The sequence below is a fragment of the Anomalospiza imberbis genome, chromosome 3 (genome assembly GCF_031753505.1).
Source record: "Anomalospiza imberbis isolate Cuckoo-Finch-1a 21T00152 chromosome 3, ASM3175350v1, whole genome shotgun sequence".
Taxonomy (NCBI): domain Eukaryota; kingdom Metazoa; phylum Chordata; class Aves; order Passeriformes; family Viduidae; genus Anomalospiza; species Anomalospiza imberbis.
Window position 1 is genome coordinate 92,843,953 of NC_089683.1, and position 26,514 is coordinate 92,870,466.

General features: G+C 42.1%; 2 protein-coding genes and 1 long non-coding RNA gene across 10 annotated transcripts in view; 2 read left to right on the top strand and 1 right to left on the bottom strand.

Moving 5' to 3' along the window:
* Positions 1 to 13,696, top strand: part of KCNH1 (potassium voltage-gated channel subfamily H member 1) — a 176,311-nt gene extending 162,615 nt beyond the window's left edge. For 4 of the 7 annotated variants that reach the window (XM_068185777.1, XM_068185778.1, XM_068185779.1 and 1 more), the window contains one exon: positions 6,655 to 13,696. In XM_068185777.1, coding sequence (XP_068041878.1) covers positions 6,655 to 7,503 — 849 coding nt within the window. In that variant the 3' untranslated portion in view covers positions 7,504 to 13,696. The remainder of the gene's footprint in view (positions 1 to 6,654) is intronic. The other 3 variants (XR_010997606.1, XR_010997605.1, XR_010997607.1) reach the window with 3 other exon arrangements.
* Positions 13,697 to 20,058: 6,362 nt separating this feature from the next.
* LOC137471430 (uncharacterized) lies at positions 20,059 to 23,251 on the top strand. The gene is made up of 2 exons (XR_010997608.1): positions 20,059 to 20,163; positions 21,714 to 23,251. It is a non-coding gene; the product is annotated as an uncharacterized lncRNA (long non-coding RNA).
* HHAT (hedgehog acyltransferase) overlaps positions 22,951 to 26,514 on the bottom strand; it is a 172,599-nt gene continuing 169,035 nt past the window's right edge. For both annotated transcript variants that reach the window (XM_068185783.1, XM_068185784.1), the window contains one exon: positions 22,951 to 23,676. In XM_068185783.1, the coding sequence (XP_068041884.1) occupies positions 23,585 to 23,676 (92 nt within the window). In that variant the 3' untranslated portion in view covers positions 22,951 to 23,584. The remainder of the gene's footprint in view (positions 23,677 to 26,514) is intronic.

The following is a 26,514-nucleotide window of genomic DNA, read 5'->3' on the forward strand; positions in this document are numbered from 1 at the left end:
ACAGAGAAGAACTTCAGCACTGTTGAAGCCGATAGTGCTCATGACAGTAACATTTAGCCCAGATGTTGTTCTGTGAAGACTGAAACGCTTGTTTCCCCTATCCATCTGGGTAGCCTGCATGCTCATGAAATGATGAAGTTGTGTCTCTTCCAAGCACTTGTCTGTTAATGAAGTGCACAGAAGTCTGGTTTTTGAAAAGTAAATGGGTACTGCTCTGTCTGAAGGGCAGGGTGATGACACCCCACACCACAAAGTGCTGTGCCCATCCACATGTTGGCTCTTGGGCTTTGTGTCTCCCAGGGATCCCTGAGGCTTGCTGACACCAGCGCCCCTGGTACCAGCACTCCTGTACAGCCCCACTGCCAGGACCTTCTGAGTCTTAGTTTGCTTTGAATTTTCAGATAATTAATCAAAACTAGAAATATTTGAGAGTGCCCAGAAGGGATGTGGCCTTAGCTGGAGAGATACTCATTCCTCTTCAGAAGCAGAAATGAAATTCTGCTGTTATAGACAGCAAAGCTAGAGAGAACTTAAATGACATTTGCAACATTATTGCATATTCTCTTGATCCTGTATTTAATAAGAAGGTAGGACCAGTGATTTCCTCATTTCTGACAAGCCATCCCATATAATTGCAAAAGACACAGGCTCATTTTGCTCTGACACCTGCTAATACATTGCTATAGGGATTCCTCATCATCACACTCTATGTTGATCACGTGCAGCTTTGGTTTCTTTAACATCAGTGTCAAAAGCATTTTTATTGTTGAGCCTTCTGCCTCTTTCCATTCTTCCTCCCCTTTTGCTTCTTAAAAAGAAATAAATAAAAAAGGAAGAAAGATTGGATCCAATTTTCGTTGGACTAACATCAGCCTGAAGATATTTTCATCAGTTCTTGGCAGATCCTAGATGGACTGCGTAACAATGAATGCCTTTTCATGATTGTTCTCCTCACACTTAAGTTCATTTTCTGTGAGCACTGTATGAAGTAATTTTAAGCTTTTAATTGTTTATGATATTTGGCACTTCCAGACTCTGGGAATGTTTCTGTATATATGAAAGAGAATTATTAAGCACCAGAGAAAAATGCCATGCTACTTGCTGTTATGCTGAGGAAGATCTGCCAAATCTTGCACTATTTGTGCATGCTGTAGAGGTGGAAAGAAGGGAAGCTGGCAGAGCTAATAATAGCAGCAGCTTTGTGGCTAGAAGCCTCATAATTGTAACTCCATTATGACAGTCTGATTCAAAACATAATGAAATCCGTACTTCTATCTATTCCTGTGGGCCTTGGATCAGTCCTTACAAATCAGAGTTGAAAAAAAAACTCGGATGTTTTTGCACAAGACGAAAAGATCCTTTTATTGCAGGTGCAGGCAGATCTCTATCAGCTTTTGTCAGGGTAAGGTTTTCAATACATTCACAATATGCCTAAATGTAGGATCCCCTGATCTTTAAGACTGTCTCATGCAGTGGCACGCAAGTCCAAAATCTGGTTGCTAATACATCATTCCTGCCTTGCCCTTCTGTTGATTACCTTTCTGGCAATGTGAGGAAAGGCAAAGAACATGACTTGGCAGGCAGCACCATTCTGGTGGGGTTTTTGAGCAACCAACAGTGGGCTGTTCATGACAAGAACAACTACTGACAGTGAACAACATAGTAGAGCACCTCATCCATGAGGAAAGGCTGAGAGAAGTGGGATTATTCAGCCTGGAGAAGAGAAAATTTGGGGTAACCTAATTGTAGCCTGCCAGTACCTGAAGGGAGCCTACAAGAATGGTGGAGACTACTTACAAGAGCATGTAGTGACAGGACAAGGGGGAATGGATTCAAACTGAGAGAGAGTCTGTTTAGGTTAGATAATAGGAAAAAAATCTTCACTGTGAGGGTTTCCAGAGAAGTTGTGGATGCCCCATTCTTGGAAGCATTCAAGGCCAGGTTGGCTGGAGCTCTAAGCAACCTGGTCTAGTGGAAGCTGTCTCTGCCCACATCAGAGAGATGGGAACTAGATGATCTTTAAGGTCCCTTCCAACCCAAACCATTCTATGATTCTATTATTCTATGAAACTTAGCCTTGAATCAAAAACTGAAGCAATGTTTCATCTAGATGTCATGATGGATTCTTTATTGCCATCAAACTGGGTGTTTTTCTAAAAGATTCAATCTAGTGGCAACAAGATTCCTCTCAGGGAAGGCCCCTTCAGAGCAATCCTATGGCCTGTCTTATGCCTGGGGGTCATATTGCCATCTGTTCTCCTGGTCTTATCATAAAGAAATTATGAAAGTCATATTCACAAATAATGTCCATGCTCTGTTATTTAGATGATGCTTGGGTTTCAGTGCTGGGCACTCCACATTTGGCAACCAAGTATTCGATTATGCCTTCCTCATTTTTTAAATACTTTGACTTTACTATGTAAAAACATTTATTCTAGAAATACAATTTGAAAATTCTATGATGATTCAAAAGAGGCAGAGTTTTTACCCAAAGTCACTTAAGACTTCACAACTAGGTAATACTGAGGAAAGGGATAAGTGCTTGGTGTAATCCTGTCTTTCCTTCTTGAATAGGAGTCATGCACAGAGAGCATTCTGTAGTAGATCTGTAGGGACATAGGGGAGCAGGAGTGCACTAGAATGTGTCAGTGCATTTCTCCACTTGTCTCTGAGTGCATTTTCCAAAAAATGAGATTATTATTGAGTCATCATCACTGCATTCCTTGGTTGAATGTTCATACAATTGCAAGAATCTGTGCCTAACAGGGCTATTTTTTCAAAAGGTTTTGGCAAATCTAAGCTGGTACCTCCACAATACTCCAACTTCTGGCAGCTTGGGCAGCTTCCCTGTGAAGGTACAAGATTCAGCACCTTTTTAATAAAAGCAGAATTATGAAATGAGATTTGAGATTGGAGGTATGAAATATGCAGCTTTAGGCCTGGTGTTAAAATTTCATGTTATTTCATCTCAATTCAAGCTCTTTTCCATCTTTTGGTTTTGACATACTGTTAAAACAACGCTCCCACTAGGTTTTTTCTGTGGGACTTGTGTGCTTAGGTCTTGAGGAGTGCAGTGTTTGGAGAACTGCATAACTTGTGAAGTTCCCTGTGTTTGAGCAGTGTACGATACACAAGCTAGGAGATTTTAGGGGTATAAAGCTCTGTCCCTTCCCAGACAGACATGAATGCTTGGAGAAAGAGATAAAGAGGGACTGTTCTAAAAACTATCTTGGGATCTTTGGCACAATATTTTGGGTTTTAACTTTGATTCAGGTCCGTATTTGTAGTCCTATCAAATTCCATATGAAAATTTCTGTGTAGGTCCAGACTTCTCTTCCTTATAGCAATCTATTTTCTTTTCCTTTGTACTCTTACTGCTTGTGGGAGCAGGTGTACATCCATTGGCATACCAACCAGATTTTCTGAATAACTTGGCTGCTGCTGAAGATAAACCACTTGAAAATGGTGTTTTCCTTGGCATTTGTAAGAAAAGAGTCCATTTTAAAGTAATGCGTATTTTTATTTATAAGGACTTGCATTTAATCTTAAGAAAGGCAGAAGAAAAATCCAAAATGGAGTTAATTAAAGCATTTTCAATTACTGCTGAGTTTTGCATAGCTATAATATTTTTGCTTACTACATAAATATGGAGCTGTCTGGAGAAAATACGGCATTGGGGAACTTGCAAAAAAGGAGACAAGTGACAGCTTTGTCTGAGCTTCCCAAAGAGAAGCTGGTCTCTGACAGCTGTTTCTCCAGTGTCTCAGGAGTCAGCTAACAGGAGCCAGCCCAAGAGTTGGAGAGATGTCCCCTGGCAAATGTGCGTTTGTTTGACTTGCACCGCATGAGCACAGCTTGTCACATAAATGCATATCTGTAGAAGATGTCAAGCAGGGTGGGAGACCCAAGGGCTGCATTTCTGCATTCATGCAGTGGCAGCTGCCCTGGTGTGTTTCCCTTGGAGCTGGTGTAAGCTTGTGGAAAATGGAAATCAGGGGTCTCATTAGCGTGGTAGCAGTACCCATGGCAAAGGCAAGGTTTATACATCTCCTTCTATGTACGCTTCTGTTCCTGCTGCAGTGGGATCTCCTGAAGGCAAAGTAGTGAAGGTGTGTTTGGGTCTCTTAGGCTGACCACCACACAGTGGGAAGGCTGATGGCAGCTCTTCCATGGCCAGGTGTGTCTGGCATCCACAAGGAGGGCTCACCGAGGCAGTGCCATGGAGAGGAGTGGGGGCTGTGAGTGGTTAAGTGCTGCCAACAGCTTGTCCGTCAGTGCTGACCTTTCTGCATTTGCTGGTGGATTTATTTTGTCCTCCACCATGGAGATCATGCTACTAACTGCTTGAGGTGCAGTGGCTAGGGCTAATATAGATTGGGCCATGCTGTTAATATAGGATTGATTGCTTAAGACTTGCTCATTGCTGTCTTTCCTGCATGGTTCTGTAGCAGAGACAGCTTCTGTCACATAACTTAGGCATTTATGATGCAAAAACCAGTCATTAAATAGAGAGAAGTGCTCCAGTGCTTTCCAGACAAGTGATGATTGGGCTGTGTCGAACAGGGATTGGCTCATACACTGACTCTGCAAAGCATCCTGGCCTCTGGGTCTGAAAAGCCTTCCCTGATGATCCCTGTGAGTGTGACCACTGCACCACTCAGTCATATATCCCTTCTGAGCATTTAAGGCAAGTCCTGATCCGTAGGTCAGACCAAGACAACATGCTCATGTACAAAGTGAGCCCTGTTAGCTACCTCTGGCACAGATGTGGATGTCCACACCTAACGTACCAACTCCAGGAGAGGGAAGGCTTGGGGACACAGAAATTTGCAGGGACAAATTGACCTGGCTTGGTCAGGTAGCTGCCTTGGTTTGCTGGGGCTTTGTTCCCCCAGAGCCAACCTTGGGATGCTGCTGGAGTGACCCCCTGTGACCCTGCTTGGCATCACTTGGCTCCAGCAGAGCGAGAGGGGCAGATGCCCTAACACTGGGTTGGCACTCATCCCTCAGGTAAAGTGGGAAACTGCCAGTGTGTGGGAAGTCATTAGCCTGCAGGATTGCATTGAATTCCCTTCCCAGTGAGTCCTATTCTTTCACTTCTAAGGATTACACTGCTTTGTCCACCTTCTACTGAGCTCAGTTTCCTGGAGGGAAGAAAAAAAAGACTGTCAAGTGCCCTGTTTTCTTATTCTTATCTCATATTTAGTTTCCTAATTACAGCTTGGAAATAAAATATCCTTCCTGCTAATTTTTTTCTTTTGTATTTAGGAAATGCTGCCAAGTCTGACAACTTCTTCCTTCCAAAGATGCACTGTTAAGATGTTTTTTTCCCTGCTCCACAATGACAAAACTGTCAAGAAGCATTGGAGTCTGGAGAAACATTAATTTTTTGTGTGCCAGTGAATAAGTGCTTATTAACTTTAGTTTAATTTAAATTTGTCTGCAACAGAGGGATGGGTTTATTTACAGTTTCCTAATAATGATTTTAATCTCAAAATTATTTCTGTATTGAAGTGTAAGGTCTTTAAGTGGATTTTCCCAAAAGCAGCTAAAGGGATTAGGGATCAGTGTTCAGTAGAAGCTGTAGGCTGCATCTTTTACCCTCTGTATTGCAAACTCCAGTTTGGGGACCTCTCATTTTCAAACAAGGCTACTTACTGGTTCTTCGTTAGTGCCAGAGTGGAGTTTTTGGGTTGGCTTGGAAAATACCAATACTAATGTAAAATGCACAGAGTTTTTGAAGGGAATGTATTTCTATCACATGCAAGGAAGAAACCTTGCCTGGCTACAGGTTGGGACACTGTGAGGCTTTTTTCAGTACTGTGGGATCCTTGGGCTGCTCCTATAGAGATCACTTAGCCTTAGAGGCTCAGGAAGATATAATTAGGAGGATAGATGGAAAATTAATGCTTCTTTATGCAAAAAATGCTCTCTTTTGCATAGAAATAAAAAGATAAATTAAGACATGAAGCTCTGCAAGCTTCTGAGGTAATCAAGCCATGCTTCCCCATGTCTTGCCAAGCTCATCTCCCATTGTCTTTGTGCCCCTGGCTTTGGGACTGACTCAAGCTTTGCATCCTTAAACTGCATGTTGCTTCTAGAAGAATATGTGGGAGGAAGGAAGGGCAAGAAGCACTTTGCAAACTACTGTTGAAGAGACCAGAGTAGTCTCTGCTGTACTGGCATCATGAGTGGACAAGCTGCACTAAAATAGTATCAGATCATTTGCAGTGAGTGAGCTCTGAGATGAGACTGATGGGAATGGCTCTGTAACATTAGAAATTTGGTGCTAAACCATAGAGTCAGGAAAACTAATACAAGAAGTCACTTTTTAACACAAAATAGAACAAGTATCTTCCTGTGATCATTATATTTACAATGGCATTACCTGTCAGAGCTGGAGAAGTATTTTTCTTCTGTTTTTTTTTTTTTTTTTTTTTCTTTCTGGTGTTATAAGACAGATAGTGTCTGCTCTTAAATAATGAAATAAACCATATTCCACACAACATAAGGCATTTGAAAATGCTGCTATAAATGTGCAGAGGTCGTGCACTTCTCAGTTAAAATAGACTCTTTCAAATAATTCTTTCTCCAACTTTTCCCCCTTAACAAATGTGCAGTTACTCACAGAGTGAAATCTCTTTCCCCCTGTAGATTGTGTTCCGGAAAATCAGCGACGTCAAGCGGGAAGAAGAGGAGAGGATGAAGAGGAAGAACGAAGCACCTCTGATCTTACCTCCGGACCACCCGGTCCGGCGGCTGTTCCAAAGGTTCAGGCAGCAGAAGGAAGCGCGGCTTGCAGCGGAGAGGGGCCGAGATCCGGACGACCTGGATGTGGAAAAGGGCAACGCTGTCGGGGAGCAATCCTCTACTCGCGCAGTGGTCAAGGCCAGTGTTGTGACTGTTCGGGAGAGCCCGGCGACCCCCGTGTCCTACCAGCCTGCCTCCACCTCCGGGGCCTCTGACCAGGCCAAGCTGCAGGCCCCGCCATCGGACCACGCGGTGTGTAAGGCGTCAGGGGACTACCCCCGGCGGAAAGGCTGGGCCAAGTTTAAGGAAGCCTGTGGGAAAGGTGAAGACTGGAACAAGGTCTCTAAAGCAGAGTCCATGGAGACTTTACCTGAGAGAACTAAAGCTTCAGGAGAAGCTACCCTGAAGAAGACAGACTCTTGTGACAGTGGCATTACAAAAAGTGACTTGCGCTTGGATAACGCTGGGGAGACGAGAAGCCCGCAGGACCACAGCCCAGTCCTCACCGAGGTCAAGCATTCCTTTTATCCCATCCCAGAACAGACTCTTCAGGCCACCATGCTAGAAGTGAAACATGAGTTGAAAGAGGACATCAAGGCTTTAAACACAAAAATGACCAATATAGAAAACCAGCTTGCTGAGATACTTAGGATATTGACCTCAAGAAGAAGCTCCCAGTCACCACAGGAATTGTTTGAAATATCAAGGCCCCAGTCTCCAGAATCAGAAAAAGACGTGTTTGGAGCTAGCTGAGGTGTTTCTTTTTAAAAACAAACAAACCAACAAACAAAGAAACAGCCCCCTAACACTTTACATTTAACCTTTCTTGAAAACAAGTGAGGGACCCGTTCACTAAGCATGTTCCCTCTGTCTAAAAAGGTATGGTAACAGGAACTGCAACCTCATGTCAAGATGGCAGCTGACTTTGAAGCCTTTTTGACAGCAAGGGTACAGTTTCTAAAGTTTTTCTTTCCTCCCTTTGTCCTCATTCCCCCCCAGCTCCCTTCTCTCCCTCGGGATGTTGGAATAAGAATTCTGACAGCAGTAGCCATCCTTGTGAGCCCCAGGTGATCTCTGAGGTTTTTGGAGCATGCCTTATGTCCTTAGCTCGGATTATGCCTATATGAATAAGCATTTGCCAGGGTGCTTATATTTTCAGTGTTTGGTGGGTTGTTTGTTTTTTTGTTTTGTTGCTGCTGTCACTGTCTCGGTCACCTCTACAGCACATTGGATGTCACAGTATATTTTCATAAAGCTGTAATAATGTAAGGAGCAGTATAAGACTGTATTTCATTGTGTGCTGAAGTTTCTTTTGGGTAGTCAAGGAAGGGCTACTAAGATGACAAAAATATTGTACTTTTTAATATCAAACTGACATATTGCTAAAACAATTACATTTGGCAACATCTTCAAAAATAGCCACAGAATTTCAGATCTATCAATAAATGGGATCTTCCACAGTCATTCAGTGAATCAAGGATATGTTTTTTTCAAACCTTTTTATGTTTTTTCAAAAACTTCTCTTCTGTCTCAGATGTCTTTCAATATTTGATACTTTTGCCTCCAGCTCCAGCTGCTGGAGGGTTAGGTGTGCAGTGTACCTGAGAGCAGCCCTCGGCACAACATATTTGAAACATCACTAATAACTCCTGCAGATTTGCCTCCTGATGAAAATATACTGTGGCATTTATGTCCTGTTCTGCTATGAATCTGCTCTTTTAATTCTTGTTAAATTATTATTCAGAAGTTTCTGTTTTGATAATGTTCATTGAAGCCAAAGGCTTTCACAGAATTTTTAACATTTTTAGATGGTGCCATTTTCCTCTACATCCAGATGCATTGTTCCTGATCTAATCTAGCTTGGAAGCAAATGGATAGTAGAGGCAGAAATACAGTGCTTACTAGTATGCAAGTGCTATTGTAGCAAGGAAACAAAGAGATCTGCTTCTTAAAGAAGGAGATGTTTCCAAAACTTCTATTTTCATAACTTTTTTCAGAGGAAGATTGAAGCACTTTACCAAAACTATTCTTCATTTTTCATACAGGGTAGCATACATGGTATCATGACTTGTGTTCTCACCTTGGGATGCAGGTGTATATTCACAACACATTCACTCCACTGATCTGGTATGTTCACTCCTTAACAGTAGCTTAGATCTCAGAAGTATGGTACCATAGCACACTTTAAGGGGTTTTCATTTTTAATGGCAATAGGTCTTAACACTGTGTGTGTTAAGTCTCATTCTTTTTCCTTGGTACTAAGTCATTTATAGAGAAACACAGGAGTTTTTGGGGGGAGATTTTTGTTCATGTTAAGTACAGAAGAGGCAAGGAACACTATCAATTTTAATGATTTCTCCTAGCCTGATGCTTGCACAGTGCAATGCAGAACAGTGTCAGACATCCCTGGGGAGTTGGGACGTCCACTGATGACTGGCACAGTGGTGAGGCTGTGCTGTGCAAAGCTCCCAGCTCAGGTCCTGCTGTCAAGAGTGGTTTTTTGTACCTGTTCCTGCAGTAGCTTCCCTTGCTTTCAAAGATAACAATTATTCCAATTGCAGCACCACCATTTCTAAGTGCAGAGGCAGGTGGTTTAGGATTGGCTTTCATTGTCTTACTCCTTGGTTTGGTATGGAGGTGCCCACAGACTGTGAATTCACACCCAAGGATTGAAATACTCCTGAGAACAACTCTCAGGTTCAAATCTATAGGTTACCTTCTTCCCTTTCGCAAGAAAAGGCAAGCAGGGAGGTGAGTTGCTCTGAAACCAAGAAGCTACTTCCTTAACTTATTTCTGGTTCCATGTTTAGGTTTTTCCTGTGGTACCTGGTGTCTTTTACAGTTGCTCACTGCAGACCTGCAGTGCTGAGGAAGGCACTCTCTGACCAAAGCCATGCTGTTTGTGTTTCGTGCTTTAATCACTGTAAGTGGCAGCAGTTACCTGCAACAGCAATGGCATGGCTGCCACAGAAACCCATCCATCTACAATTTCTGTGAAAAACTTAGTCATGCTTTTTTTTTTATTTCTAGTCTTCTTAAACAACAACTACTATCTAAGTAAACCCCAGGTATACTGATACACAAAAATTTGTAATTGATTTCCAAAAATTCCAGCAAGTTTTTAGAGACTGCTTTGGAGTCAGTTTCCCAATCCAGGCAAATTCCTCACCAGCATGATATTCATGACACTTTTCTTCATAAAATTTTTGAAAGGCTGAAAGTCTTAGCAAGTCCTTTGTGAAAGTGTCACCCATTTACCTGCAACTGGATAAACATGGACCTGAGCTTATCCCAGGGGGAGGAAATGTTTACAACCTCCCAAGTATGTGCCTAGTATCTCCAGAATTGCAGTGCAAACCTAAAAGTAAACTTGCAGTTGCAGGCTACCTGGCCCTTTGTTTCTGATACTGAATTGATGTTTCTCAGTGATATTTTTGTGTGCCCTCAGGGATATGTTAAAGGTTATTCTGCTGTTGCTGATTGCCTAGCCTGGAATCCCAGCAGGACCAGCCCCAGAAGCCCCCTAATTGTAATAATTACCCATGCCTGTGAACAAAGGCAGACAAGTCCCCATTTTCAGGAGATGCTCCTTGTGTAGCCTGATGCTCAGAATGATACCAAACTCCTCTGCACCCTGTATAACAGTGGTTGGGTGAACCCAGTCCTTTTCTAAGGCTTTTTTCAGGCTCTTAACAATGGCCTATCAATACATTTATTATTTTTAAAGCTCTCAAAGATTGTAACATACACCTGAATTCTACTTAAAACTTAACGTCTTTGAAGATTATGGCTAAATTTAAGTTTGCTATGGTCATGAAATGGCAGAGAAACTCTGCTTGCTCCTTACAATGACACCTTCAGGGTGTCCTGCTCCAGGCGAGCCCTGACAGGAGTCAGTGTCAGTCAGACCTGAGATTAAGCCCATTATTATGAACTGTCAGGCACTAAGACTGGTCGTAAGAGAGTGCATCATCCCTCAGCAACCTGTATTTGTTGTAAGAGAATTTGAAAAAAAAAATACTGTCTAGGATGAGTTTTGGTGTTTGGATTCCCTGGACTACTGAGTGGTTAAAAAATGAACAAATCCATGCCACTCCTTTGAACCCCGGACTAATGTGGACCTGTGCTATGGTGCTCAGGATCTGCTGATGCAGCACTTTTCCTTTAAAGAGTGGCTGAAAGCCCCTGTGTTACAAACCCGTTTTTCTCCACTGAGCCTTACACTCAGACAGATGCCTATGGCTGGATGGCATGTGGACCCATCATAATTGTTAATAGTTCTTTGATTTTATTTGTCAGCTTTTCCTTTTTCTCTTGTTTGTCTTTACATGTTGGTTAAGGCTTTTCACTTAAATTATTTCCCAGCTTAGAACTGAAGGATCTCTGAAAATAAGACTCTTCCCCTTCACAAGCAAATGCTTGTAGATAGTATAAAGAAAAAAACCAAAACGAAAACTAAAGCTTCAGTTTTAACTGTTCTGGCATAGTGCTTCTGCCATTTAACAACCTGCTAAATGACCTGCATCATTCTAAAAGAGGTGATGTGTTCTGTTTTGACAATATGGTGCAATTAAATTTCAGCCAAAAGAAGGTAGTTGAGAGAAGGAGCCTGTATTATTTCGTCAAATGGGAACTTCTGAAAGTTCATGTCTAAATGGTTACAAAGAATACAAATATTCAGCACATGAAAAAGGATTAAAAAAGCAAACCCCAGCCCTCAACCTTACCTTGTTCAGATACATTTACTTCTGTCTGGTATTACAAATATACTTTTGAAAACACCATTCTTCCTTTAAATCTCTTCCACAGTTCTGCCCTGAACCCCAGCGAACACCCTGTGTAACAGCTTCGAAGGCGATGTTCTGTTTCTACAGCACTTCCCTTTAATGAACTGAACAAGATACTTACTGTGACTATCTGGTGATATATTTTCAATCACTCTTAACCAATCTGTGAAAAAATTGACTACATAATTTGCTGTTACTATATAAACAACAATGTGTATGATTGCGCTTGTGCAGATGCGTGTACATACACACACATATATATAATATCTATGTATAGATAAGTCTATGGATTGCATTTCTGTTAAGTAAAAGCACATTCCTCATTGATTCCAGTCCAAGAAGGGAGCTTAAATCTTCCCAGTAGACATCCACTGAGTGTCCTGTTAGTGTCTTGTTTGTTAACTGTTGAACTTTTAAGGCCACGATTTTTGATTTTTCTAGCTGGCCTCAACTTCATACTGTGAGTCTGATACATAGTGTGACTAAGAGAAGATCTGGTCAGGGTCACGATAGTCAGGGACGAGAAATCCACGTGAAATTGGAAAATGCTGTATCCTAGTTGGTGGGGATAAGGCTCATAAGCTGGTGTGTTTGTTGCTCACAGTATTTCTGAAGCCAAGCTGCCCTGGTAGTGTTTCTCATGGCTTTTCCTGCAAGAGAGATGGTGGAACAGATGGATTTTTTTTTTTCTGGTACCAGAGGCTGTCTCAAAGGTGCTGAGCCTATCCTTCTTCTCATGGGCAGCATAACACATGGTTGCTGCACCTCCGCTTTCTTGTCCTGGTGTTAGGTGGTAAAAAGCATCTTCTACTGAATTTTTCATTTCCACATAGTCTCCTGTGGGTGTATTGGCAATAACAAAGTCTGTGTTTTAGCTGCACTTGTGATACATCAAGACACATCTTTTAGAGAGAGTCCCGTGCAGGGGAAATTCCAGAAATTTGAGGTGAGGCACAGTAAGATACTGTATCCTCCAATCTGACATCATTTTGACCACATTGTTGTGGGAAGCATTGATACAATTAAATAAAAATAAAGCTTTTTTGCAATAAGATATATCCAGCATTTAGCCTTAAGACCCTTTCATAAGTGATATAATTCAAACTGTGATTCCATTCTTCTTCCTTCTTAATGTTCTGTAGTATTTACAATGTTGCCTAAAGATGAAGCACTTTGATTAGCTTTCTAAATCTAATGGAAATCACTTGCTGGTAATCACATTTCTTTCTCCACTTATTGCCTTCTTATTAGGATAATTAATTACTCCAATTGCCCTCTCCCCTCATAAAACAAAGAGATATAGCTGTTGTTGAAACACTTTTGTATATCAGGGAGCCAACCTGTCGTATTGCAAAAGTGTTTCAGAGACTTTTTTTACAGATCAACAAAGCTAATGTGAATTTACCTGCAACTGTAATTTGTTTCAAGCTGATTGTTGAGTGTTGTGTAAACATATTTGATGTGTAATCCCAGAACATCTCTGTAACTGGATCCAAATGCCTAATATTAACAAAACAGTTCGGGGTTTTCACTAACTGTTCTGAAAGGCTCATGGGTTTTTTTTCTTCTTCCCACTAAATCTGTGACCACTAACATAGAAAAAGAATCATTTTAGCTATAGATGAAAGAAGTTCAATAATCTTGTTTCAGGATGAACTGCTATATAAAGAAATACCAAGTTTTCCAATGAATGTGTAATATTATTGTACCTACATACAATCAATATTTGTACATCTGTTGGAGACCTGTCTGCGTTTCAATATTTAGCCACCACTGCATGGACACTTGATTGATATGCAGTTAATGCAGTTGCTTTGGCGCTTTTCAATGTACTTCACTTGTTTTTATCCTTTCAGAAATCCACCAAATACTCTCAGTTCTTTTTCTTTGCATTTGTCACTTTGTTCAATGAAGCATGACTAGAAACAGAGAATGAGTAGATACTATTTTTGTGGTCAGCAAAGCAGCTGCCAGTAGATAGACAGTGTGTGTATGTATGTATGTATACGCACTGTCTGGGAATGTTTCAGATGCAAATGCAGCCACCTCCATTAATGATATCCCTAGTCAACATTTTTAAACAAGCACAAATAATATTTGTAAAAAAAGAAGTTTAATTTTATTTATTATAGTAATAAACTATTTTATACATTACAATTGCTTTGGTGTGCTCTTCTCTGTGTTGAATATGTGCTCATAAGATCAACAAGGTGGTTTTAAATTACTCTCTGGAACTTCTGGCTAGCAGTTTTGTTGCTGTTGGTTTGTATCTCAAGTGTTATCAGTGGAGCAGTGGGATATTATTGCTTTGGTTGTAAATGACTCAGGTTGTTTTTTCAGATTTCTTTCTGGTGTGTATCAGTGCAAAGGGATTCACATTTCCAGGCTCACTGTAAAGTGAACTCAGGTGCTCTATAAAGTAAATATCCTGACACCCCAGGTGGTGTCCTTTGGTGTGGGCCTCAGTCTAGCCCAGGTATCTGTTGAGCAAAAAGAGATCACCAGAGGACTGGCTGTGACCTGTCTGACATGATCATCCATGTCCTGAAGGTACACATGTCTGTAGTTGGTCTGTGTTTTAGACTGTGCTCACCGCTGCAGTATCTGAGAACTTTTACAAAACTCATGGAAACCCGAGATCAAAGAACCTTCTGCTTTCCTGTCATCTGCTTGCAGAAGAAAGTGACCTCACCATGGATTTACACAAAGACAAACCCCACAGAGGAAGCCCCTGGCAGTGACACTGCTGCAACAGGCAGCAATGAATATAATTTTGTTAGCTACCTCAGCAAAGGATAACCAAAGGTCATGGGAATGGGAGATGCTTTCGGATCAGGATGGACACATGTGACAGGATCACAGTCAGCAGTCATTCTTGCAGGCCAGAAGCCATACAAAGTTTTAGTTTCCAGGATGTCAGCCTGGGCCCTGTGTGCTTTGCAGCCATTTTTGTGCTTCATTCTCCATCCTCTCACTCAAGGGTCTGGTGAATGTGGCTGTCACCTGTACTAAGACACTCCATGGGATTGTCAATCTCATCTCCAAAAGAACAGCAATAAAGCAGAAACTTTCAGACTGCTGAGCTGGGGCGGAACTGTACAGAGATCAGCCAAGGAGCACAATGAGGAGCTATTTTTAACACCATTTCTGCATCCACTGTCGTATGTAGTGTGACAGGAGCTCTTGTCACTCACATTGTTTTTCTGGCCAGCGTGAAAATCCAGCTTTCTTTTGCATGATGTTATACAATGTCCTTATACTTACTAGAAAAGGGAAAATTACCATAGTGAAGGCATGTACTTTCACTTGGTTTTTTGTTTTATTTTGGTGTTTGTTTTTTTTTTTTTTTGAGGTCTCTAGAGGCTGTTGTGCTCATTTTCTGAATTCTTTATTATTTTCTTTGCTCCTGCATTCTTTGCAGCCTCTCTGGCAGTGCTCCAAGCTTCAGTGAGCGCAGGAGGGGTAGTGCTGGCCACACAATGTTCCCCATCGGAGTTTCTCTCCCCTCAGCAGCCCCACAGCATTTCAAACCAAAGGTAATGAACTAGAGCACTTTTTGTCCAGATTTATGAGCCAGATTGCAAAGGCTCGTGTTCTGCACGCTGCCCGCCAGCCCTGTGCTCAGCTGGGCAGCAGCCGCCCCAGCAGCTGTGAGCAGCCTCGGGCCCACCTGCACCAGCCCCTGCTGCTCATTGCCTCCACCTGGGAGCATATTCACAGCAGGGACAGAAGGCTTCTAAAGCACAGGGAGTGTGCTGCGGCTTCTGATTTTTCTCAGAAATAGCTGCAGGTTTTTCTGTTTGGTTATGAATTAGTGTGCAGCTGCTGGGGACCCCTGCCAGGGGGTGTGCTGCAGTCCTGGGGCAGCAGCAGGAGCTCCAGGGGACAGTCAGCAGTGCATCGGCTTGTGGGGAGGTGAGTGCTGCCTACACAGTTTTAAGTTCTACATTTGGTAATGGAGGCTCTTTAGTTGCTCTGTGGTGCATTTTAGTATCCTTGCTAAACTTGGAAGCACTCTGGTGCTTTTTTTACAATGGAGTAAAGACAACCAGCATAAACTAGCTCTTCTGTGCTGTGAGAGCCAGTGGGGCTGAACTGCAGCAAATCCCTCCCCCTCACACATGTGTGCCATAGCAATGGGTTTTATTTGCTCCCAGAGCACTGCGGAAACATCAGAACTATTCCTGTTCAGCGTGTGCCTGGTGCAGGGCAATGCTCAGGAGACCCCACCAAAGCCTGGGCAGAGCACTGAGCCCCTCACCCAGTGGGAAGCAGCTGCTGTGCCCCGGTGCTGCGGAGACCTTGGCTGATTAGCTGCTCTCTGTGCTTGCCTTCTGCTCCAGGAGTTAGGCTGGTTAGTAAGGCTGTGGCTCCAACCAGAAAATGCTGGGAAGAATGCTGTGTTGCTATGGTATTTATTGCTGGTGGTGGTGTCAGGGGTTTAATTGCAACACACATATAAAGAATGTCAGCCAATACAAGTCTTTTTCACCTAGAAGACCGAGTCTATGCTTCTTTCTTTCTAATTCACCACAACTTCTTTGTTGGTATGTGGCAGCTGGGGGAACTAAGCTGTCCTGTTCCTGAAAGACAGGATGAGTAAAAACCTATGAGAAATCCAAAAAAGGCATTAGAGAAAGTGAAATTCTGAAGTCTCTCAGAAGTAGCTATCAAGATGCTCATGCACAGCTGTATCTGTAAAATACATGTGCTCAAGACTTGTCTTTTTGCTTTTTTTCCCCTTTCCTTTGCTATTCCTGCTTCCCCTTTCCTAATTAAGTTCAAGTCCTTACGTAGCACAGCCAAATTCAAATTTAAGTTACCCCATGGCACAGGTGCAGGTTTAAAACAAGCTTAACTTTGGCAGCTCCATCCATCATTACCAATTCCGAAGCTTTCTCCCTGCAGCCTCACTTTAAGTACTTATGAAGGCAGGAGTGTCTGAGAAACCTTGAAGATGTTTTGGCTCTTTTTAAGCTTTGCTCACTTGTAGAGGTTTTCTTGAAGATGTTTCTGTTCAGATGGATGAGGGAAAATATGAGCTTTGCTGTTAATTCCTACCTGGGGGTGGGGCACAGAGCACCTGTTAATGTCACTGCAGTTTCTATGTGCAAATCTGAGGGGGTTGTGCTTTTGCACTGGAATTTCCTTCCACATTTCCAATCTCCCAGCTTACAAAACTGGGGGAAGAAAGAAACTGTGCTGGAATATCTGTTACACTTGTGGATTTTCTATAAAAGGGAGATTCCCCTCTTCTTTATCAGGGGCTGCCACTGGGGAGAAATGCTAAGCAGCAGTAGCACAGGGAGTGCACTATTAAGCCTGGGAGCAACTGTGTGCTCAGCAATGGGACCCAGACAGCTCAACAAGTAATGGCTCCCTGCAAGCAGGGCTTAGAGAGGAGAAATAGATTGCTTTCAAAGCTCTCCAGCAATCTTTTTTGGTGCATTTTACAGTTAAGCAGAAGGTATTTTAGAAGAACCAACGATAACAGGAAAACGTATTGAACACTCTCAGCATGAGTACTGGAAGGGAAGCTAAGATAATCCATATGGAGCCCCAAGTCAAAATAAAGTATTTGTTTTCCTTTAGAATGATAACAGTGCACATGCAGCCTGGCCAGTGGAAGTGGACAGACAAGAATACAAAGTAAAGCCATTCAGCTGAAAGCTAAATTGGAAAAAGCATCTTTTAGGAAAGTGTACAGGAAGTGTGCATGAAATACTGCATGAAATTACAATTCTGCCAACACAAATTGTAAATAGCTCTGTAAAATGGGGGTGGGTGCCTCTCATTTGTGAGCAGCAAATAGAGCAGCTATGGCCAGGTGTGCTGAAAGGCTGCAGGCTGGTTGCTCTGACCTCAGTGTACACCGGGGAGAAGAGTCTAAGGTCATGACAGCAAATGGAAGCAGCATATAATGCAGTCGAAGCACAGCCCTGGATACCTGCCTTTCTAGCTTGAATCTGCTGCATTTCCTTTACCCAGGAAAATCTGTTATGGAGGAAATCTGTCTGTGTGTAACATAAGCATCCAAGGAAAATCTTGGAAAATGAAGTGTGAGAGGGGGGATTTGTAGGTTACACACATCAAGGGGGCAGACATTAGGGAGGGAGCAGGAAAGGGAAGCACAACACTGGCACAAGGGCAAATGGGACTGACTGCCCAGGGGTTCCTTTGGCTGGAGGTTCTAAAGGGCTGCAGCCCTCTGAGTCACCATTTGCCTGCTGGAAGGAGCTAGGAGATACTTTACCCTGCCTCAGTTCTCTCTACCAGTGTCAGAGAGTGCCCTTGTGTTACTGCCAGCAGCCTTAAAGTTTTAAAGATTTAGCTTGGAAACCTTATTAGTATGAAAATGTAATTTTTCTTAAAACAGAAGTTTCCTCAACCAGCATGAACTAAGAGTGGCCAAGTTCAGAGTCCCCAAGTACTCCAAAAGCAGTGTGTTATTTTATTTTGAATGACCATTGTGCTTTTTAAAGCCTTACAACTGTGTCAGGCCTCATACCCAACTTGCAGTTATTCACGGTGTCAGTGGTTATTGGCATAACTGTTCAAGACAAGCAGGACATCTTCAGACCCTTTGTAGGTCTCCTTTTTTTACCAAGTGATGTTTGGCAGGACTTGATCAAACTGAGGAACTTTGAGAGGAACAACCTGAATGAAGGTTGGACAGAGGGCACCAGCACTGGTGTGTGAAGTGTGGGTCAGCAGAGTAGGATCCAAGGGTAGCCTTGAGACAGGATGCCAAGTGCTGGGGAAAGGCAGTGGAGAGGTCACTGAAGTAGCCTGGAGCAAATATATGACCAAATGCAAGTTATTAGCCTATAATTTAATCATTAATTACCACCTCAGCAAAAAACTATTACCGCAAGAGAAAAGAAACACATAATTATAAATTAGCAATACCACCACTTCAAGAACTGTCTCATAAATGCTTATTTTTATTTCTCAATTGTGGCTTACTATATGGTAATCCTCCCACATACCTGAGCCCCTAAAGCAACCTTAACCCTTCTGGCAGTAGTCTTAAAAAAAAAAAATCAACTGGACCTAATTTTTTCCCTGACTTGCCTTTTGATTAATTTATGAACAGTGTAGCTGTTTCTGGTCTTCCAGTATCATTTCCAGTTCTTCTATTTTTGTCACCTAATTTTGGAAACTCAAATACGCTAGTGCAGGGATGAAAATGTTATGGTCCATAAAAATTAATTAATTTTGTCAAGAAAGATCAGCTCTAGAGGGAGTGCCAATACAATTTAAATGCCACATGTCATAACTGAAGTTATATTTCTGTGCTACTTCTTCAGTAAACTTTAATTTTTCAGTGGCTGGCTGATGCACCTGTCTGCAATGATTCACTTCAGCTACCCAACCATATATAAAGCTTTTCTTAAATCCCTGTGGATAGAATGCATTTCTCTTACCTGCAGGCTGACCATCGCTGGGAAGGCACAGGCCACAGGAAGCCCATTTAATTTGTTCTGTTCCTGAAAGGTGCTGATATGCAGCTACCTAAGGCTACTTACATATTGAGCTGCCCCTGGATATTAAGAAAGGTGGTGTAGTCTAATTTGTGGTCCAGATTTGCCTGTTAGATCCTGATGTTAACTTAACTTGTTCTCACCCAGATCTTTTTGATTCCCAGCATAAGGAATGAGAAGATTTTTGAACATAATTTTAATCCTGGCATTATCTCTACTGGGTACAGAGTGCACACACCTTTTTTTACTTGGAGCAGTTCACTTATGTTCCTAAAGCTTGTGGGAACGAAAGGGAGCAGTGCTGAGGCTGCCTCAAAGTTAAGGCTTAACACCCTTCAGCTCCATCTCTTGTGCAGTGCCTAAAGTGTGTCACATCCATTAGAATTTTCCTTTTCCTGTCCTCCTGGATATTGGTGGCATCTGTGAAAGCCTCTCAAGCATGGAGCTGCCAGTGCGTGTCCCCTTGGCTGGGCATGTCTGAGCCACATTGGCCGTCTGTAGGTTGGGTGTAGGTGACTGGTGCCACAGGCAGCTGGGACTCATTCTCAGATGCTCTGGCAGGACCTGTGTTGGATGTGATCACATTTGCATAAAGCAGAAAATTAAAAAACACCAAACTTATCTTCATTTTTTCTTCCTTTTACATGCAACTGAGGGACTGCTCCACAGGCACCTCCTGGTTGGACTGTTGAATTCAGTGCATGTGCACAGAACACCCCTGGGCATCCATGGGGACCCACCAGAGAGGGTTGCTCTCAGAGGTCCCATAATACAAGAAATGATCTGTTGTAATGCAGATTTCCCCTCTTCCTCGAGGTGTAACAGGCACAGCATTCTCCACACAGGCTTTGCATTGAGCAGTAATTCAGCTATCCCTGCTGGATTAAAATATATGCCTTGACTAACAAGTGGCTGTGTGCTGGGAGTTATTTTGGAAAGCAATAATGAGCTGCACTACTCATGGAAGGGGGGAAACTATAAAGAACAGTGAGAAGTTGTGACAGACCATGCATAGCAATCTCCTTGCTCTTCACAGCTCCTTGAGGACAATCATGCTGCCTAGCCAGAGGAAGGTGAGCCTCCTCCCTCAGCAAGTGCAAACTGTGACCAGCTCAAGAGTTTGTGGTGACGAAGGCAATTAGGTGGGTGTGCAAGGGAAAGGACAGGCCCTGCGTTATTGCTGTGATTAAGAACAAAATTGCTGCAGGTTTTCACAGTTAAGCTGTTTTTCTTCTGACTTGTGGTAAGCTGGATATTCCAACTAAGCTGCTTTTAGCTCTCAGATGTGAAAGAGATAGGTGAGCAAAGCCTTGCTTACCTTCTAATCAATGCAGAATTAAAGAAAGAGCCACTTAGTATAATCTTACCTAGTAATGACGATGCCTCCGTTAACTAAGGAGGGGCTAGAGCCAGGGGGTGTGTGGTGTGTGTGTAAGAGACTTTACTACAGCTTTGTGGTAACCATTGCAGCCATATATCATTATACATTATGCTTGCCAGTCACTTACACAGCTTTTCAAAATCACTTGTGAATTCTTGTTGTCAGTAGCCATCGTGTAGCTGTCCAGCTCATTTTCAGAGCCAGCACCTTTGGGGTTTCTTTTGTTCATTGCACTTTTGTGACTTTTAGGGTCTCACAGCAGCAGTAGTCATTGTCTGCTCTTCCCTCACCCTGGCTAGAAGTGCTCCTCTTTGGTGCAAAATGGCCAGTGTCTTATTTTAGCCATGTCTGTCCTTGTCCCCTCTAGCCTTTTCTCAGTTTTTGGAAGTCTCTTTCTCACACACCCCTCACTTATTTTTTCCCTTTGGCAAGTGGCATGGCTACTGCAGTCTCTTCCAAGTCTCTGCAAACTCCTCCCCCCGCCCAGGACTGTCACAGAGGCCTCGCTTGGAGGAAGGCACTTTGGGCTACCACACAATTACATCTGGTGCCACATGAAGAGTCACTTTTTGGGCCATGCTGAGGAATGTGTCTCCAAGCTGAAGGAGTAACTGAACAGCAAGTTTGAAGTGCTTCAGGTGTAGAGCTGTGTGTTGTCTGACTGAACATGCCCCATGCTGACAGCTGCTGTATAAGCAGGACTGAGAAGGAACTTTGTGAGTGGGAACCATCATTTTATGTGCATGCTGCTCTTCTCAGAAACTTCACATGCTGAAGTCTTTCCTTAACCCAGCTACAAAGGGCTAATTTGCTTTTTAAACTTGCACCATTAGGGAAGGCATGTTCCATGCAGTACACAACAGGGATAAAAGTGACCAGTCTGCACTGCACCCACCCTGCAGGCTTCCAGTGCTTAGTAGTGTTTCCCCATAACAGTGGAGCACTTATTTTTCTTACACAAGGCCATAGTTTTCCAAAACACAGCTCTCAAGCCAACAGTGCATTTCAGCTTTATTTATAGAAACAGAAAAAGATACAAAATTATGAAAGATATATAAAGCACTGGAAAAAAAAAAAAACTATTTTAGTTCAGAAATAAGCATGCTCTAGATGACCTTCATGGTCATTTCCATATCGGTTCTGGAAGGTTTGCATGCATACAAATTGGAATCCAGTCACTCAGTAGCACCTCAGTTCATGTAATAATGGTAATCAATAAGAAAGGAGAACAGATTCATTACTTTTTGCTCTAATGCTAATTCCACTTAATTACAAAGTTTGAGCAAAGACTGAGAAAATTCTTGCCCTTAGCTCAGTGCTGCCCCAAAATGGAGGCCAACCTCAGATCCTTTCAGAAAATTCAGAGGCTTAGAGCCATGTACTCTGTGGCTGAGAGCATCCCTGCAATCATCATCCAGTCAGTCAGGGGAGCCATGTCTTTGGCCAGGCAGCATTCAAGGTAAGTTATTTTCAACAGGGCATGGTGTCTCCTAGAAATGGCTTCCAGGGGAAATCATGGCATTGTCATGGTGGGGGAGTTTGGGGACTCTTAACATAAAAGGCTGGAGCTTCTGCTTTGAAACAGCAAGAGATGGGCTTTTCTCTGGATGGATAGAGAGCTGAAGCCTCTGCCCTTATTTCTTCAGGAATGAATGGAGGGTAACAAGAAGGCTGCTATAGTTGTGAGCAGCAGAGACATCAGAAATGCAGGCAATAAACAGAAGCCTGTCTCAGGACTTTAATTTTTTATTGAAGGGATAAATTATATCAGACTTGGCTTATGTTGCAGGAGTGATGGACAGTAGGACACTAATTCCCAACAGGCTGAAATGTCTGCCAGGGGCACAGAACAAGTTTTGACATGCTTTGGGTGGAGGAAGCTGCTTTTGGAAGAAGTCTACTCCAGAAATTGTGGCCTTTTGACCATGCCTAGGGGGAATGTCTAACTTTAGAAAGACTAAAGGTCTTCTGGCTGCTCTTCAGTATCAGTTTGAAACAGAACAGTGTAGGAGACACCCATAGTATCAGACAGGGGAAGGGTCTCCCCTTAGAAAACAGCGTGTGTCAAAGCACTCCTGCAACCTGGACACCTGCAGGCGTGACCTTCCCAGCTCTGGACAACACAATCTTTGGGCAAAGATGCTGCTCTAACAGGTCTGTGTGGCCAAAGGACATGGAACTCCAGCTAATCTGGTGCCACTGTATTGGACCATTCTGTTTTTTATTAAAGGTCTTAAAAAGTTCCTCCCAGGGTGTCTGCAATATATTGCAGGAGCTCATTGCTTGGACACCAGACAATGAAGCAGACTGGATAGATTTACCATTAAACCAGACTGGAGATATCTCCTTTTGTAACAGAACAATACAGGAGGCACACTGAACAGTCTGAAGGTGGTATTAGCCCCAAAATAAAGGTAGTATTTAATGCTTTAGCTCTAAGACAAGGCAGAGAGCACTTAAAGTCCAAGGAGCTTTAAAAGCATATTTGATTTAAAAAGAAAGGTGTTCCTTAAGAAAAGACCTTCCTCCCTACACTCTATTTTTAAAGAAACAAAACCATTTCTAAGGTTACCAAAAAGGTATTATTTTAAAGGCAAATTTTTAAAAGAAGACATTAAAAAGAAAAAGCATGCATTGCTACAGTAGGTGGAAAAGTAGTTTAAGGCAGAACTACTCCAGTCAGTGAGAATACAAAATGTTCTAGTTTATATCAGGCAGCAGTCAAGAAGGACTGATGAGCATCATGCCCTTCATGGAGTAGTGTAAGTGCAGGGCATAGCCCTACATGCCCCTGGACACCATCTGTAAGAGACTGGGCTTTTTGAATTCTCCAAGGTAGAATTTTTTTTTTTTCTTCAATATCTCAAAATGGGCAGCAAAACATGAAAACAACCCTCAACATATATAAAATGCCTGTTCCGAGATGTACGCTTCTAATGTACACACAGTCACAAAGATGCTGTTTTACAAAAATAACATAATTCAAAATGCTTCATAATTTCTCCCCACCCCTGCTGCAGCCGATCAGTATTTCTGCAGTTCAATTCCTGATTTGCAATCCAGAATCAATTAAATGAGCTTTTGGTTTTAATACATGGACTGAAGACTTGGTCTGGCTCACCCTTGTGCAGATAGAATATCCAGTGTAGAAAAAGCCTTAAGAATAATTGTTTGCGTCATTCCTAATGTGCAGCATACTTCTGCTCCCATTCAATTCCAACATGAGAATAGCAGTACAGGAATCCAAGAACAGTCAGTGTCACCCATGGCCAGCCTATAAATAGAAAAGACAGACAATCCTAGTCCGAATAATTAATGACTGCTTCAAGTAGAAATACTCCTGGGATGGCCAACTTATGATGCTTCTAATTAATTTTATTAGCAATTCAGCTTCATAAATAAGTAGAGTCAACCCACAAAATTTGAAAAGTAAAATTATTAGCAATTTCAGCTTCATAATTAGCAATTCAGCTTCATAAATAAGTAGAGTCAACCCACAAAATTTGAAAAGTAAAATTATTAGCAATTTCAGCTTCATAATTAGCAATTCAGCTTCATAAATAAGTAGAGTCAACCCACAAAATTTGAAAAGTAAAATTGTCTAAGCTCCAGGGTTGCCTGACCCCCTGGCAGTCCTTGTCTTTCTCATTTTTCAGGGAATTAGACCAGATTTATTCCGGTTGGATTACAAAGGTCTGTTTCAATCCTCTGGAGTGAGTATGGAGTGAGTTTGTCTATCAAGCAGATTCCCCCAGTGAGCCCTGATACTTTAAGCTGGCTATGGTCCTTCCTAGGCATACAGGGATGTATAGCCACAATAAAGATTATTAAAAATCTGAACAAGTCTATTTAACAAATCTATTACCTGTTCTGCAAAAGGAATCTGGGGTAATCTCTGATTAAGGTTGTTTTGGTTATCCTGCAGCTGGGTGTAAAGCCTGATGTACACCTCTACAGCCCACTAACAGCTAATGTGTGTCAGTGAAGAACAGACAGACCTCTCTGCCTGATTTGCCCAGGTTATTTTTTAACTATGAAGACTCTTCCAATATATAAAATCTTTGCTGGTGAAATGATGTTTCATTATTATTTCAAATTCTTTTTAGCAAAAGCTTTTCACTCAAACTTATCACAGCAAATAGCAGTAAGGTCACAAACAGCAGGAGGTCACAAGCCAAAAGGTCTATTGCTTTCCAGTAGATTTGTAAATCATTTGAAAAGTCTGTAATCAAGTAAATTATTTTGCTTTCCTTGATAATACCTTTCCTGACACTTCTGTTTCCTTTGTCTGTTCTCCTTCTTTCTCTACAATTTATGAAATTTAAATCTTACAGGTCAAAATCCTCAGTGCTAGGCCCTGATGTGTTTTAGTGTGGGTTGTTTGAGGAAAGGAGACAGAGAGAAAGATGTTTGAAGGTTTTTATAACAGCTTTTTTTGTTGCCATTGTTGACATAAAAATTTTGGTCATATGCATGAATGGTTTTCTGCATGCTGTCCTTGGACTTCCAATATCTGCTTCTGAAAGAAAATCTGCCCCTTTTGGGGAAAACTCTAGTCTAAAGGAACCTACTGGCACACAAGACTCCCCTTTGGCCTGGAAGAAGGGATGGAGAGAAGGCGTAACCTCTGCACAACATGATACCCCAGGAAGAGCTCTTTCTGAAGGTAGATTTACAAGGTGCATTGCAGGCTGGTTTTGGCCAGGCTCCAAGCTAATTTCAGTCAGGGAATGGTTTAATTGTGCTCAGATCCAGCTGAGCTTTAGCTCAATACCCTGCCCTCAACAGAACTCAGAGCCCCAGACTCAGTCCTGCACTTCTGGGGATGGCATGTGCTAGGACCCTTCCTCTGTGCTCCAAGAGCTGGGCAGTGTCACACTTCATCCTGGAATGGTTCAGAAAAAATTGCATTCCCCTGCTATGAATAGCTGTGTTTGTTTCATGAACCTCTAATCATTCTGGTCTTACTTTGTGGTGAAATACTGTCCTGTAACCTGACTGATTTTCATCGAGACATTTACAAATATTAATCTCTTGTCTTCACAACACCCTAAAGCGAAATTATACTTTTGTTTAATTATTTGTTTCACAAAACAAATTTGCTGAGGTATCTCCAAGGGGATTTTTAACCATAAAAGTCTTGTTTTTATTTCAGTGAAATTAGCCTACTGCAGATTGAGTTTCACCTTCAATAGCAAGCTAAAGCCCAGCTGTGCTTTGTCTCTGCTGAAATTGCATGTGAAAGTATGTCAATAGATGTAATAAAAACATACCTCTTCTGGCAGCAATATTGTGGCAGCTGCTTTATACAGACAGAGCCAGAAAATTAAAAAAGTCTAGAATTGTTCTGTTTTAGGGACACTTTGGAAATTTGCTAGTTACATGTTTTGCATTTTTAAATACTGTAAAGCTTTGGCACACAGAAAATGTGCCAACAGTAGCTGACTTGCTTGCTTTCCCCAACCAGCACATTAGAGATCTTGTCAGAATACATAGTTATGCACTGGAAATGAGCAGGAGACTTGTTTTTATTACATGATCAAGACAGAATTGATACAAACTTGCTGCAACAGGAACAGCTTTTGGAGTTACTCTTTCAACTTCCTATTTCTCATTCCAAAGTATTTCTTCATTCTTTGCAAATGACTAGAAAAGGTCATGCTTCTAGCCTGCTCTGGATTTTGACAGGAGTGGGGTTAAACTAAGCTTTCAACTGAAAAGTTAACAGTTTGGATCACAGCTCTCAAAAGACCAGTTATGTCCTTATTACCTCAGTTCAAATAATTTGAAGCAACATTTAATCATGGGTCCAGAAGGAAGCTCTTTCAAATTTCCTCATCACCCACAGTAATGAAAAAGAATCACACTGACAATGTTTTGGGTGTACCCAGGTTTCACATCATCATCAAAACACCAGGAAACAGTCCTTTGTCCCTTCCAATCCGTGAAATGTAAGAGAAGGGGGCTGTAGTTATGTTTTGCATTCTCCAAAACTGCCTTAGTGGCTCTTGGACCTAAATGTTATTTTTAGATGTGCCTAGGCTGCACAGTCCTCAGAAGTCTTCAAGTGCAGAGTAGTTATTAAATCAATTGAAGTCAGAAGAACTAATCT